Source organism: Corvus kubaryi, unplaced genomic scaffold (genome assembly GCF_017639235.1).
Source record: "Corvus kubaryi isolate FWS band 111438036 unplaced genomic scaffold, C.kubaryi_AGA036_p1.0 37397, whole genome shotgun sequence".
Taxonomy (NCBI): domain Eukaryota; kingdom Metazoa; phylum Chordata; class Aves; order Passeriformes; family Corvidae; genus Corvus; species Corvus kubaryi.
The window spans coordinates 16,630,889-16,646,154 of record NW_024581136.1 but is presented as its reverse complement, the minus strand read 5'-3'; the positions used below and the strand labels follow the sequence as shown (position 1 = coordinate 16,646,154).

At 39.0% G+C, this 15,266-nt stretch overlaps 1 protein-coding gene across 2 annotated transcripts in view; it reads left to right on the top strand.

The window, feature by feature from the left end:
• Window positions 1-14,635, top strand: part of ECT2 (epithelial cell transforming 2) — a 32,212-nt gene extending 17,577 nt beyond the window's left edge. Inside the window, exons 15-25 of one of the 2 annotated variants that reach the window (XM_042042351.1) lie at window positions 667-735; window positions 1,649-1,759; window positions 2,707-2,803; window positions 3,502-3,583; window positions 4,484-4,562; window positions 4,749-4,868; window positions 6,026-6,164; window positions 7,096-7,250; window positions 9,163-9,270; window positions 9,892-10,038; window positions 13,261-14,635. In XM_042042351.1, coding sequence (XP_041898285.1) covers window positions 667-735; window positions 1,649-1,759; window positions 2,707-2,803; window positions 3,502-3,583; window positions 4,484-4,562; window positions 4,749-4,868; window positions 6,026-6,164; window positions 7,096-7,250; window positions 9,163-9,270; window positions 9,892-10,038; window positions 13,261-13,350 — 1,197 coding nt within the window. In that variant the 3' untranslated portion in view covers window positions 13,351-14,635. Of the gene's footprint in view, window positions 1-666; window positions 736-1,648; window positions 1,760-2,706; window positions 2,804-3,501; window positions 3,584-4,483; window positions 4,563-4,748; window positions 4,869-6,025; window positions 6,165-7,095; window positions 7,251-9,162; window positions 9,271-9,891; window positions 10,039-11,638; window positions 13,241-13,260 lie in introns of those variants that run through there. The other variant, XM_042042352.1, reaches the window with a different exon arrangement.
• The last annotated feature ends 631 nt before the right edge of the window (window positions 14,636-15,266 follow it).

The window sequence follows — 15,266 nt, the reverse complement described above, 5'->3', positions numbered from 1 at the left end:
CAGTTGTTGTGTTTTCCTTCATCTTTGGTGTTATAAAGATATGAGCAGTGGCAGCAACAAACCAATATTAGTGATTAATCCTTTTCACTTAACGTGAATCCTGAACCTTCAGCTGTGCCCTTCTGTCCCTCTTACTAACTGATGGTGAATGAGCTTGATCCTTATCAAGCTGATACAGGCTTAAGAGGCTTGGTCTCACTTTCCTTGACACCCTGGTGTAGCAAGTGAGAGGAATCTGTCCTAGTTCTATTTCAATCCTATCTTACAGACTTAAGTCCTAGATTAGTTGTGCACTCTTAACTAGAATTGGATCAACTGTCCTCTGTGTATCCTTTTCAATATCCCTTTGGGATGCGGTGTGTAGTGTGTTGGATGCAGCAGTGTCATCTTGTTGCAGAGTTGGCTAGTCCTGATGTGCCGCCAGGCTCTACTTGCATTGATATACAACCATGTATACACATTCAGTAAGCCAGAGATCTTTTGTTTTGAGCCCTCAGCAGACTGGAGGGGCTGAATGTGAAATTGTACAGCTTTTAGGATTGTCTGTTTTGTCAGCATGAAAACACACCTAATGATGTGTGTTTGGCAAAATACTGATCCCATTTAATGGCTTTCTGCAGTTTGTGCTCAGTTTATTTTCTCTCCCCATCCCTACATGTATTCTAGGAAGACCTGGAAGATCTTATGATAAATTGGACTGAAAGCAAAAGTATTGGTGATATCATTCTTAAATATGTAAGTTCCTGTTTCTTTTTTTATGCTTATGACTATTATCTTGCCTTAAAAACAATCCACTTCTAGGAGCTAGCAAACACAAGCAAGGGACTGCTGAGAAAATTCCAACTTGTATCATTGTATATTTTATTTAGACTTTCCAGTTGAGTTAGGTGATGCACTCCATGTCGAGTGTCTGTCCACTGGTGTGAGGGACTAAAACTACAAATAGCTACAGTTTGAGAGCTGTAATTTGTGACACTACAGGCACACTTTTTACTCAGACATTAAAAGCCACTTCCTGGGCCCTTAGCCATCTGCTGCTTCTGATCAGTAGTAAAGAACTAGGAAAATAACTTTTCATAGAAACTTCTTATGGCCTTTCTCTAGGACTTGAAATGTGTAAGTGAATAGGAGTCCTGTATAGAACAGGAAAGCTAGGTCTGGGACTGCAAGGGATTTGAACATAAATAGGCTGCTAGGTATCTTGTGCTTTTGCTGACATGATGATTTTGGGACAAATAGTGCTTGTCATTCAAAAGTTTTCAGTCTTTGTTGCTTCTGGTGGTTTAAAAGGTCATTGCAGTTACTGGAGAAAATATCTGTCTGAAATTTCCAAAATTCTCACCAAAAGCCTCTTGCTAGGTGAGAACCTGCCTCCCAGTTGAGCTGCTCAGCAGCTTCTAAGATTGTCACATATTTGCTTGATGCTGGTGAGAGCAGCCTGCGTGTAATCAGCAGCATCAGTCTGGGGCATCTGGCATGCAAAAATATCTTAACTTGTTCTGAGAAACACGTATGGGTTTACAACACATTTTTTATTATTCTTTATTGCAATGTGCCTTTGAGCAGCTTTGTATGGCTCAGGGCATATGAACATATGTACAATGATACATAATATGTAAAGCAGAGCCCTAACAGTTGTTTCCTTCAGTCAAAAGACTTGTTGAAAACATACCCTCCGTTTGTGAATTTCTTTGAAATGAGCAAGGAGGCGATTACAAGATGTGAAAAGCAGAAGCCAAGGTTTCATGCCTTCCTAAAGGTAAGTGTCTGCAGAACTGAGTCTGAGTAGAGCATGGAGACTGTTACCATGTACTACTGAATGCAGTGGATGGAAGAATGTGAAACTTTGAAAGCTTGAAGGAAAGTGAACATCTCTTGGTGAGACAGAAATAAGAAGGATTTCAACTTCAATCCCTCAAGCTCCTCATACAACCCTTTCATAAAAGGCCTGAGTTCCTCCTCTGTTAAACAGCTTTCAAGGTGGTTTGATTATAAGCATTTGTTGCTGGAAAAAGTTCCTCCCAAATACATGTCTTCTCTTTTCTGTAAAGATAACTGGAGCTGCTGCTTTGACTGGTCCCCTCCCGGTGTTTATGAAACTCATATTTCCAAAGTAGCTTTAAACTTTCTTTGGGCAGCTGTGAAGCTCCAGGGAGGTAGAATTTCTCAATGTTCTTGTGACTAATGAATAGGAGCCTAGCAGTGGAGATCTAACAGGAAGATGATCTTCAAAGAAAGTTATCTGAAGATGAGTCTTAAGACTCCTGAGCTCTTCAGATATGTGTGTACTGTTAATAACGCGGTGTAGCTTTAACTCCTCTTCTATATCCAAATAGTCAAGTAATCACAGTGACAGATTTAAGCTCGTTTTTTCTGAGGGACTAGAAATTACATCCAAGTATTGATACTAAAAGATGGGGAAGAAATAAGAGAACAGGCTGTCCCCTGTCCCAGTCCACATTAGTAGCTGAAACAAGGGCTGAGGCGTTGATATGGACACTCTAAAACTAGACATTCTGAGAACATCAACCATTGTGCAGTTTTGAATATAATGTAGTTTTTAACATGCTCTGTTAACAACTGTGGTAAACAATTCTCACACTTGTATAGCAATGCTAATTCCAAGGAAGGCAGTTTTTCTCTGATCTTGTGCTTTTCTTGTGTATGTGTGTAAGAAAAAAGTAAACTTAATTTCCTTTTTCCCAGATAAATCAAGCTAAACCTGAATGTGGCCGCCAAAGCCTAGCTGAGCTCCTTATCCGTCCTGTTCAAAGGCTGCCCAGTGTTGCCCTCCTACTAAATGGTAACCCAGTGATACAATTGTTATTAGTTTGTCTGTGAAGGTGTTAAAAACACAAGATAACATCTACTTTTTGTCGTCATTATCAATGGCTTTTCTCATCTAAAACAAGCCTGATGATGTGAGTTAACCATGGTTACTGGCAGTCAGTGGGACCCACTACTGAAGAAGGAATACTTCTGACTAAATTTCACTTGTTCATACATTTGTATGCAGGATACAGATAGAGGAACAGTTTGCACTGACAATTCTGTCTCTTCAAACAAGAATATAATTGAGATTCAAATGAAACTGACATAAACTAAAGAGCAATTCATAATGACAAGGCTTATAGTTTCATGTATTCCACCTGGTATCAACCACTTTATTTTGTTAATAAAAATAATAAAAAATCCACATCATCACCCTTTGTTTCAGGTAGAAAAAGAATTCTATGCTTGTCTCTGCACTTCAATTTAATTTTTTAAAATAGTTTAGGGGTTTGGTTTTTATATCGTATGTGGGTTTTTTTCTTAATGAGATGCCTGGACAACTTCTGTTCAGCCTAGTTCTTTAACAGTGCTATTTGGACTCCAGAATACATCTGATTTCTTCAGTTGGCTTATCTTAACTCAGTTTAAACTTGAGTTTTTCATATTTCTTTTCAGACACTTGTAATATGTGTGGAGTTTTTATTTCTGTAATTTTTTCTCTAATTGTAGATATTAAGAAACATACAGCTGAAGAGAACCCAGATAAAATAACTCTAGAGAGAGCTATTGAATCATTAAAGGAGGTGATGACGTAAGTCATGTTCATTCTATGGAACAGACTGTTGAACATAATGCATTTAGATCCCTCTGTTCCTTCTAAGTTGCTGTCAGTGTTTTGTTGCCACAAGTAACAGTAAGTAAACATAACTGTATGTGTTCTTCAGCCTCCCTTTGGCTGCTGTTGTGACGTTGGTGTTCTGTGCCAGAGCTCTGAAGGAGTCTGATGTGGTTATCCAGCATTTGTACCTGAACCTCTGCTGACTCCCTGCCTCAGCAGGGGCTCTCTTCAGTCCTCTGTTCTTACTTCTGTCTCTTCTGTCTGGGATGGAAGAGATGGGTTTTGTCTTTAAATCTTACTTCTGTGCATATATCCACTGAAAGTACAGACTTTTGGTAGGAGATTAGTCTCTTCTGGTCCTCTATTAGCTCTTCTTGGCACTGTTCCATGAGTTAATTAGTTGAAAGCTGAAGTTGTTTAGATTGTCTCACCTCTTTTGAAGTGTAGAGTACGTCTCCACCAACAAGAACTCCTGCGTTAATTGGGTAAATGTTTGTCCAGTTTTAACAACAACTTTTAAATTGTAATTGTTCTTGCATCTGTTGCTTGGTGAGCTGCAGTCCTGATTTGGGGGGACAGAACACAGGCTGTAAAGATCTGTGTTGTGTCAGTCTGTAGTTCAAAATCTTGCAGGGCAGAGGAGGGGAATATTAACTGATTGGTGTGTCAAGTGCTGGTAACATGATAAAGAATAGTGTTCTAGGGCTGAAGTTTCCTATGTGATTTTCATGTTTTGTTAGGCAAATGTGGCAAGTGCTGCTGTATAAATTCTATCCCTGAATGTTTAGCTTTATTATTTTTGTATGTCTTAAATGCAGTGCATCCATTTACTGTTGCTTGGTGTTGAAGATTAATATAATATGTTTTTCTCAGACACATTAATGAAGACAAAAGAAAAACAGAGGCACAAAGGCAGTTCTTTGATGTTGTCTATGAAGTGGATGGATGTCCAGTAAGTAATTCCTCCAAAGCTGCAGATCTGTTAAATGACTGCAGTAGTTTGTTCCCTTTGCAAAAGTGTGTGAGGTTACAATGCAGTGGTGCTGGTTTAAACAGATTGCCAGTGTTAAGCTGTAAGCAAGCAGTAATCCAGCCCTAGAACTAAATGCTTAATGAGCTTTTTGCTTCTGTCATTTAGGCCAATCTCCTGTCCTCTCACCGGAGCTTGGTTCAGCGCCTGGAAACTGTAGCACTTGGTGATGACATCTGTGACAGGGGAGAGCAGGTCACGCTCTTTCTGTTCAATGACTGCCTAGAGGTAAGGTGACCATACCAGTACATCTCATGAAATGAATTGTAAGAGGCTTCACACTACACATGAACATACATAAGTAAAATTTAAGAACTTTTGAGGCAGAATTCTAAGTCACAGATTGCTGATAGGTCAACATGTGCTGATGTTTCCTTTCCATTAACTGCTGTATAAGCCAACATAGTCATGTCTGCATGGCTGAGAGGTGTTAATGTAGCCTTTAATGTCTTGCAGCCAGAGTAAAAACATAAAAGCAGCTTAATATATTAGCTAGATCTGTATATTCTTAGGCTACCAAAAGAAAAAAATCACAATAAATGCCTTAGACTAAAAATGCGTTAGGAAGAACTAGAGTGGAAAAATCTAACTGGATTTTGGAGACTAATGTGGGAAAATGGAATTTATGAGGGACACTTCCATAAAGTACTTGTTGCTATCCGCAGCAGTGAAGAACATTGTCTTCATGGAAGACCAGCTGTAAAATAATTCAAAATTAGTGTTGTCCTAAGCAGCACTTAGAGACAAAAGGCTGTTGTTGTGACTAGTGATGAACTCTTCCCAGGAGTACAGTTGACTCAGTTTCATCACTTCTTGTAAAGGAAGAAAAGGAGAATAAAACCACTTTTAATAAAGCTTCTTGGCTTGTCTCTTGGACAAGAGACAAACAACTGAAGATGCATTACTTTAACACAAGTATCTTACGTGTTTTTTGTGCAAAGCCTGCTCAATGGCTGAATACAAAAGCAACAGCAAGTGATATTTCTAGTACATAACACACCACACCTTAAATTGGTTCGTGCATGTAGATTTTGTCTTTTCTGTTTAAATCTAGACTACCTTGTGATAGATTTCAAAGGGCCCTTGTTTGTCATGCAGGGTAGAATTGAGGTCTGTAATGCAAAATTACTTTCTCTCTAGGTATGTTTAAAAAATTTATTGTATTTTTCAGCTGAGTGTTTTGATGCCAAGTAACAAATATTGCTGGGCCACTTGAACTGTAGGCAGTGAATAGTGAGATAAGTGAATTCCTTTAAGATTTATGTGGTAGAGTAGCAAGACTTTCTGTGCCTTCCTGTGTAGTAGAAGGTAAAAAAAAATAGAAAGGAAAGGAAACAATGGCAAGGGATCTTCCAGCTGACCCTTTCTCTTCTATTTAACTGCAGATTGCGAGGAAACGGCATAAAGTTATTGGAGTTTTCAAGAGTCCCCATGGCCACACAAGGCCTCCTGCATCTCTCAAGCATGTTGTTCTTATGCCTCTCTCCCAAATCAAGAAAGTTCTGGACATCAGGGAGACAGAAGGTCTGTGTGTTTTGAAGTGCTGTGGTAGCTAATGAAAACTGTTTCAGAATGTGAAGGGGGAAGCTCTGCTGTTGTGGGATGGAATGCTAAGGTGTATTTATTGTATGGTATGTTAGGTATGTGGTTTTAGTAAAAGCTTCTGTTTGAAGTTCTGTGTGAGCCTGAGAATTCCTTGCACTGATAGCTTTTGGCTTTTCAAGAATCACTGCAGGATGCTGAATTTGGCAGAACTACTAGATGGCATTAGCATAAGCCAACCAATTGGCAGTGTGAGATAATCCAGAGCTGTCAAGTGTTTAACTCAGTTTAACAAAATAAAAACCAAACTTCAGACTTCAGCCCAGAGCACTAGATTGGCCAGAGAAAAGTTGGTGTGAAACCAAATTTTCTTTTAACTGGTGATGATAATTCTCAGGAGGAGCTGTTTGGCATCTTAAAAAATGACTTAATATCTTTGTCTGCTTTGCCATACTGCTCCAGCCTTGATAGTGACTTACAAAGAATCTAGTCACACCAGTTTCTAGATTTCTATTCTGGCAAGATTTGGTGTTTCACTGTAAGTGATAATATATACATCATGTGTTCTGCTTTTGCTCTGAAGCACCTGAACACAGAAACCCAATTAAAAAGAGAAATGGCAAAGAGGGTGGGTGAGCCTGACTACTCTGCAGATTGATTGGTGAATAATCAGCTGTTGCATGAACAGCTGATTGCAGCCTCTTAATGATGGCTGTGGACAGAACTCTGCTCTTGCAAGTGATACAACAGCTCTTGTGTAAATAAAGACAAAATCATTGCATCAAATCATGTAGTCTGTAGTTTCAGCTCCTGGCAGACAGAGGGTTGACCCTTCTGAAGGTTTCCCCCTGAATAATATGAAAAAATCATTATTCTTTGTATTAACTCCTTGCCTTTTTTAAATAAACTGCAGATTGCCAGAAAGCCTTTGCCTTAGTTGTGAGGCCACCTACAGAACTCAACAACAAGCTGCTCAGTTTCCAGATGACAACTGAAGACCCTCGCAAGGAGGACTGGCTGAAGATGTTGTGTCGGCATGTGGCCAACACTATTTGTAAAGCAGATGCAGTAAGTACTCTGGAACCATGTTGCTGATTCAAATATTTTCCTCTTATTGGCTTTAATCACCTGAAGCTAAAGAAGTTAATCATGGACATGCCTGAGGTAAAGTAGAGCAGAAAACATTTGTGCTAACGTGTCTGCAAGTGAGTGGTTAAAAGGTAGAGAAGGAAACAGCCTGGAAGTTAGTTTGTGCAGAAGATAAGTAGTGCTTAAAAATCAAAAACTATTTATAATTAATTTGTGGTGGTGAAAGGGTATGATTCAACTCTGCACTGTACATCTAACAAGAATTGTGTTCAGCTTGCTTCTTTCGCAGCTATGATTGAATTTACAATCCCAGTGTTATGAATCACTTGGTTTGGCTTAACTGTGTTAGGTTGAATTCTTTGTTCTACACTTTATCTGCACCATAATGCAAGAGACATGAAGCATCTTCCTCCCATAGACAGAAGCCTCCAGCCTTAAAACAAGGAAATAAGAAAAACAGTGAAATAAAGGAGTCACTTGTCACATTTCTAGAAGTTCAGTGTGTGGGCTTTCTGCAGTCAGAAACCCACTAATTTGAGGAGTAGATCCTCTCCAATTACAGCAAGAGGCTTTCAGCTAATGTGTTAATTATGTAAAAGTCTATGCATATCAGTCATCTCAATTTGCTGAAAATATGTGCAGTACATATAGCTGAAGCTACTTGGTGTAAACTGGAAATGTTTTATGTTCTGCAGTGTGTTCTTATAGTACAATATTTGTGACTTTTAAAGACATGCTTGTTACAGGAGAGGTAATTGAGTAATGAAAACAGCATCTTAGTTTTATTTTGTTTGTCTCGTGATCTAGGGACTTAGGAATAAGAGACTTGGCTTTGTGGTGCCCCTTTCCTTTTTAGGTTCTGAGTAGGAAAAGTGCTGATTTGGAAGTGTTAATTTAGTTTAATCTGTGTGTTGCCTGTCTTCAGTAGTTTTTGTCACATATAACTTGGATTTTTAATAGAAATTGAACCCTTGTGTAATAAATGTATTGTTCCCTCTTGCCCCAAGACATTCAGAATCGCATGCTGGCAAATTGTAACCTTCCGTGCTGAATCCCATTAGTTATAATTTGTGTAATTACTGCTTTGTACCAGCTATATAGTACTTCTTTCTTGCTGATTTAAATGTCAAATTGAGCTTAAATTTAAGCACTTTTCCCTGTTTTTAGAGTTCTAGAGCATCATGTGAGTGAGAACATTGACTTTGCCACGTGGTGGCAGCAAAGGCTTTGGCGGCCCTTCCTTAGGCCCTGGGAATGGCCATAAAACTGCTGTCTGGGGTCCTTCTGAGATTTTTTGTTTTTTAGATGCAAAATGTCTTTTCTCAAAATAAAGACAAAAAACAGTGAAAAAAATCATCCCAGCAACTTCCAACTCCCATGTGTGCCCCGTCTGCCCCCCCCAAGTTTTGTAAAGTAGGTAGCCAGAGATTGCTTTGCATGTACTGGTGTTTAAGAATGAGACATGAAAAAACCCCCAAACTCCTGGCTGTTCTGCAACATTTATTGCAGTAAAGCTGAAAGATTTTAGTCTTAATGTTTGACAGCTGCAGCTCTCAAGATTTCACTTCAGAAATGTGCTAGATGTGCCAGTGGAATAAAGCAGTGTTTACCTTGGAAACTCCCTAGGGATGCCTCAGAACGACTGCCTTTAATTTGGTCAACCCTGGACTTGAAACTGAATGAGACAAACTGAATGTTAAACTACTGATGAAGGGTTTCACAAACTGACTGCACCAGCTGTTGATCTATTAAAATGGCTTGAAATAGCTGCTGGACTGTATAAAGAGTTAAATATGGAAGAGTATGGCAATTAAAACCTCTAAATGGGATCTAATGAACTAGAAAGCAAGTGCTGATATTTGACCATTATAAAGATTATTTTTGTCTACAGGAAAATCTCATTTATGTTGTTGATCCTGATTCAGTTGAAGTAAATACTAAAGATATGGACAGTACTTTAAGCAGAGCATCCAGGGCAATAAAGAAAACATCAAAAAAGGTAAGATAGTATAAAGATAGTGCTTTTTAGTCAGAGAATTGTGCTGGGATTCCTGTTTCAGGTGGTTTGTAGTATTTACAGTAGTGACAGGAAAAACTTAATCTGAACTAAAACTCTTAAGGATAAACTCCTTAAAGAAAGAAGGAGAGGAGTGTTTAAGGTTTTGGAATATCTGTATATAGTCTTAAGTATTACAGTCATAAGCATTATGTAGTCATTTTTGAGTCTGTTATGGAACTTATACTGTTTAATACTTTGAGTCTTTTAAATAGAATGCAAAATTGAGAACAATTTAAAGGAGAAGAGGGCCTGACTGTGCAGGACTGAGGGATGTGGGGAAGCCTAGGTGACCAGATCTTATTTTGACTTCTCCCTGAATCTTTTCCCTTTTCCCCTGCTGTGTTATCCTCATATTTGGACAGAATGAGGGATAGTAAGGATGATGGGGAGCCTTTAAGAGTGAAATCACTTTGGTTGTGGGTGTTTGCCTGGTTGTCATCCAGTCACACCAACACTTGATACACATCCTAGGGATGTTCAGAATTTAAATGGTAGCCTGTATAATGGTAGTTATTACAGCCTGGTTTTTGTCAGTGTTTAACCACTTGTCAAACTCCTCAGGTCACAAGAGCCTTTTCTTTCTCCAAAACACCCAAGAGAGCTCTTCACAGGGCTTTGATGTCTCACAGTGCCACAGAAGGGAGGAGCCCCAGCTCCAGTAACCAGAGTTACATCGGCAGCCGCCTGACGAGCACCTCGTCCTTGGCGGTGAGTGATCTGCTGTGCAGGCCAAGGAGGTCACCTTCTTAACATCACACTTCTTTCATGTCTGCTGCTGCTCTCACTTGACCAATTTCAACATCCACAGTGGGGAAAAAAATATTTTTAACTGCATTCATAGCCATATTATTTTCAAGAGCTGTTTAATGAGAAGCCTTACTTGCTGAAAATGCAGAAAAATCTTGATGCACTAGTAAGTGGGAGTTGCCTTATACATATAGGTTGAAAAACGCCACCAATCCCTTTTGCTAGGGGTGGAATATGTTTCCTCTTCTGAGAGAGTGGGACAGTTTCAACACAAGTCTTATATTGGTTCATGCTTTTGATTTTGAACACTAGAAATGTGGTGTACAACCCTGAATAGTGTGGTGAATGTTTCAGTCAAAGTAGTGAGATGACAGACATCCTGTGAAGCAAACTGGGAAGGAAGGCTGGGGAAATATAGATGCTGCAGCCTGCAAGTTTTTAAACAACAACAAGGAAATTATCTCCTCATAAATGTTTAAGAAAACTTGGTAAAATAAAATATTGTTCTACATATTGCAACTCTTCTGCTATGCCTGGCTGCCTGTTAAAGCTTTCTTCTGCTGCATTAGGCTAAACTCAATTTCCTAACACAGTCTAGTAAAGCAGACTAGATTTGGAGGAATCTTTTCATCATCTTTGCTTTTTTTATAGTGTTTGAGTAAATTTGATGAGTAAACACCTACTTTCTAGTCTGTAGTTTGTGGGACAGAAGGCCAAGAAAAACAGGATTCCTCCTGTTCATCTTTCTACTACTGACTGATGTGTCGTTACTTTAATATTGAGATAATGCAGTATGTTTGAGTGGCCATTAAATTGTACAACATAAAGATATAGCCCTGCTCTCCCACATGAGAAAATACGAACCAATAAGGGAGGAAGTATCACAGCAGACTCCCTTGCTTTAGAGGAAATAAAAAAAAAAAAATCTACCAGTGAGGCTATAGCCCAGTTCTCTGTAGAGTGATTTTCTTCCTTCTATTATGATTATGCCAACAATTGTTTTTGCACTCTAATTGTCTTCATTTTGATACAGCACTGTATCTCATTTCTCATGAACTTGCAAGTCATGTACTTTTCTTTTTGTGTATAAAATACTTGCTTCCACAAAATCATAGGAACTTGCAGTAGCAAAACCGTGTTCCTGTTTCAGATTCTTCCCAGAGCTCTTGGGACCTCTGTGGTAATAAGCTGCAGCTTGGCAGCAGATCATGTGTTGTGTTTTTTTTTTTTTTTAACCAATCCCACACACCACTGAACTTGCATAAAGCCTTTTTGGTTCAATGATAAGGTGGAAGGGAAAAGAGGTCTGGATTCCAGCCCCTCAAGTTGGAATACCAGTGCAGTTGTTGAGTAGGAAACTAAAACTGCAGGAAATGTGTCTGAGTCCATTAAGAGTTGAAGCTGTTATTCAGACATATTGTTTTATTTCAATTAAATCCTGGCCTATGCTTATGTAGGAATTTTTTGGTGTAGGAAAAAACATAGAGTAAAAATATCAATAAAGCTTTGGATGCTTTTTTTTTCTTGTTTGGACTAACTCTTAAACTCTTCCTAATTGTAGATTGCTCATTCATCTTCTACGTGCAGCCTAAGTGGATCTGTCAAATGTGCTGTTAATGTCCATTGCTCCAGTTCTGTTGACTGGAGCTCCCAAAATTCCAAGCCTCGACCTGTGCTGTGTCCTGGCTCTCCAAATACTCATCTTTCAAACACTGTAGAAGCAAAAGTCTCTTCCAACTTAAATGGTCATGCCTTGGACAGACCACGTGCTCTCCCTGTTATTACTGCCACTTGTGCTGATGCTGGAGATCATAACCAGCGTGGTGCTGGAAAATTCTGTGCATCAGGCCCTGACTGAAGTGAGCAAGAAATCCTGAATTCTCTAAGCTAAGAGAGCATGGTACAGCTCTAATGCACAAAGGGCTTCAAATGGTGCTGGGTTCTTCTTTAATGTGCTCTAATGCACAGGGTTGGAGTCAACACTCACACATGGTTCTGTTTCTGGTTCTGGGTGCAAGATTTATTCTTTCACAAACACTTTGAAATGTCATTTTTCTGAGGTGTTTTTTTTTTAAATTTATTTGCAATTGAATTACTTATTGTTTCAGTTCAGTTGTCCAAGTGCCCATGTAGCTCACTGGCTAGAGTTCTGAGAACTTTAATAACTTGGTTGTAGGGAAGCCTTGAGCAGCTCATTTTACCTGTGGTTTTAGTTTTTTGTTCTCTCTTGGTAAATAGAAAAAATATCTGGTATAAAATACTTGAGAGTCTAATAAGAGCTGCTCTATGAAGAGGAGTTTAATTTTCAGATATTACCAATGACTGCAAATGGAGGACATGCCATAAACAGGCACAGGACTTGTTTATAGTGAAGTGTATATCCTTACCTGCCCAAATATCCCTATTTAAAAGATTCTTGAAGCATGCAGGTGCACAAGCTGCCTAGCTACTGTGACCTGTTGATGTGCTGAGAAGCTTGGCTGGGCTGTAAAGAGCAACAGAAGATTGCTTGTGAAAGTATCTTGAGGTCTAATGTGAAAAGAATATAAAATCTCAGCTAATCCAAAGAGGTTTACTTTTAGTGCTACATATTGATGTGTTGGTTTCACTGTAATTAAGTCTCAGAAGCAGCTTATTCTCCAAGCATCAGAAAAGTCAGCTTCTTGCCTAGTGTGTGCCCATCCAGGCACAGCTAAAGCAAGCTCTGACAAATCATTGGGATGTGTGTTGCCTCCTGCAGCCAAGGAGACATGTGTTTGGCATCTCATTTGGGGCTCAGAGCTGATGATAATACAGAAAGTTGTAGAATTGGAGGGGGAGCTGTTTCTCTAAGAGATTATCATAGTGTATCTTGTCTTCATTTTGGAGGGAGATTATTACTGCAAAATGTGCTGCAAGATGTATACTAATACTTGTTAGCAGCAACTCTTCAAAAACGTTCTTGCATTCCAAATCTCTCAAGGCTGGTAACAAGGAAAAAGGTCTTTCTTCTGCAATTTTTAAAGTGTGTTAAGTTTTCTGTTCAAACTCTAGAAATGCTGACTCATTAATTTCAAAAGCTTCCTATCTTCAAGATCTTCTGCACTCACACATTCCTTGTATGCCATGTCAAGGTTGAGAAATGATTGCTGCACTATTGATATTGGCTCATAACTGATCAATAACTTTTTTTTTGTCCAACAGGGTGTTCCTTCTCCTTCCTTGGTCAGCCTTCCCTCAATCTTTGAAAGGAGGAGTCACACACTAAGCCGATCAACAACCCACTTGATATGAGGCAGGTTGAAAAGACTCTGCTGTGTGGGAGTGACTGACAGACAGACAGGTGGCTGGGCAGTGAGTGACCTGCTACTGACATGAATGGTACCTTAGTCATTAGCACTTAGCAGTGATTAGCAAAATGTTAGATAACACTAAATTAGTCACAAGGGGGGTTTTATCAGTGGAATAAGTAACCTGGCCTTCGTTTAAACACAGTCTTCCCTTGCACAGATCTATTTCCTTCCAAATGAAGCATTTTCTTCTATGGAAATTGTCCCCTCCAGGCATTAAACTGGTTTGTCAGCTCTTGAAATGAAGATGATGAACACATAATTTACTGCTAGTTTGGATGACTCTTACGCTTGCCTAACTTCATCTGCTGGCAGAGCACTAATGTTGGAATTGTGGATTTCTTACATGGAGATATGTTATGAAGTACCTGACCTTTCAAGTATGACAGTTAACCTGTTGTACAGCTGCTTATTCCAGATATTTTATAAATGTAGTTGTTTGTAATTAAATAGAATTGAGTTTTGTGATTATCATCTCTTGCAGCCTCACTGTAACACAGTGGTATGAGGAGCTTTGACCACCAAAAGTGATCAGTTGAATCCTTTGTCTTGCTTTGAAGTGGAAGTCTGAGGAAAAGAATTCCACTCCTGTTCAGTAGGGTTGTTAAAAAACCAAACCCCCGCACCTTCCCCATACTTGGCTAACAAATCATTATTTAACGCATGGGATTCTTGGTGTGACATTGTAACTCGAGGGTCCAATTTTGGCGCGTCAAATTTCAGCGTAGTACTCCTAAGGCTTTTACCTGGCTTTCTCATGTATTTATGTCTTCCTTTAAAACTCTGTTCACTTCTGTTGTCTCTGAACAGTTTGTACCATGCACTCTCACAAACTATCTAAATATGTAAATTTCTGCATTTCATTAACAGTTCAACTGTCTATATCAGGAGTTCACAACTTCTGGTTTCTTTTTAACCACCTGTGTTTTGTCTTGTATCTATATGTAACTAGTGATGCTTTTGAATATGTCAGACTGCACTGTTTTTTATATCTCTTTTTACCAATCTGAGCAATGTAAATAAATTGTTTAAAATATCACTGCTTCTGGCTTTGCTAAACAAGCTTTTATGAAGGTTTACTTTTTTATGTGGGGAAAAAAAAAGCATTGTTGGGCTCTAGCCTACAACTGTACTCTGATTATCTATGTAGTTATTCCTAATAAAGTATACGATGTGGTAGGCCTGAATATTTTTTTGTTTTTTCTTAATATATTCATGAATCTCCCCTGGATCTGTGTCCAGACCATGGTTTGGATTTTTTTTGTCCTGGTCCATTTAGAATAAGCATCTGAGCTGAATATGCACTGACACTTATCATAAAGTGGCTCTAGAAGAGAAACTATTCAATAAATACTATGCTAAAAATCCAACAGCAGTTCTTGGTTTCTGGTTTTTTTTTTGTTATTTTTGGCAGGGCCTCTTCAACTTAGTAACTTCTGTGCAGTCTTATGGCAATATCAGCATCTCAATTACAGTGCTGAGTCCTCCTGCTCTTCAGTTGCACATTGTAATGGAGGAACCAATATATTCTGCCCAGGCTTCCTAATTCTTGGAGGAGGAGGAAGACTATACCTGCTTTTGGTGTGACTTAATGCATCCACAGTGTAGGAATGGATAATCTTAAGCTGTTATGTCAAGTTTCAGCAAGAGCTAAAAAGAATGTTAGGATTGAATGGGAATAGAAGGGAGGGTGTTTTACAGCTGTCACACAGCAGCAAAGACTTGAGTACGTGACAAAGCAGGGAGGTGTAAAGGAGCTTTCTGAGTTAGAGAGGTGCTCCAGAATAACAGAAACAAGCCAACATAAGGAACTTCTACAACTGAGAAGTTTGCCCCACCTTTTTCATTTCCAATATTACA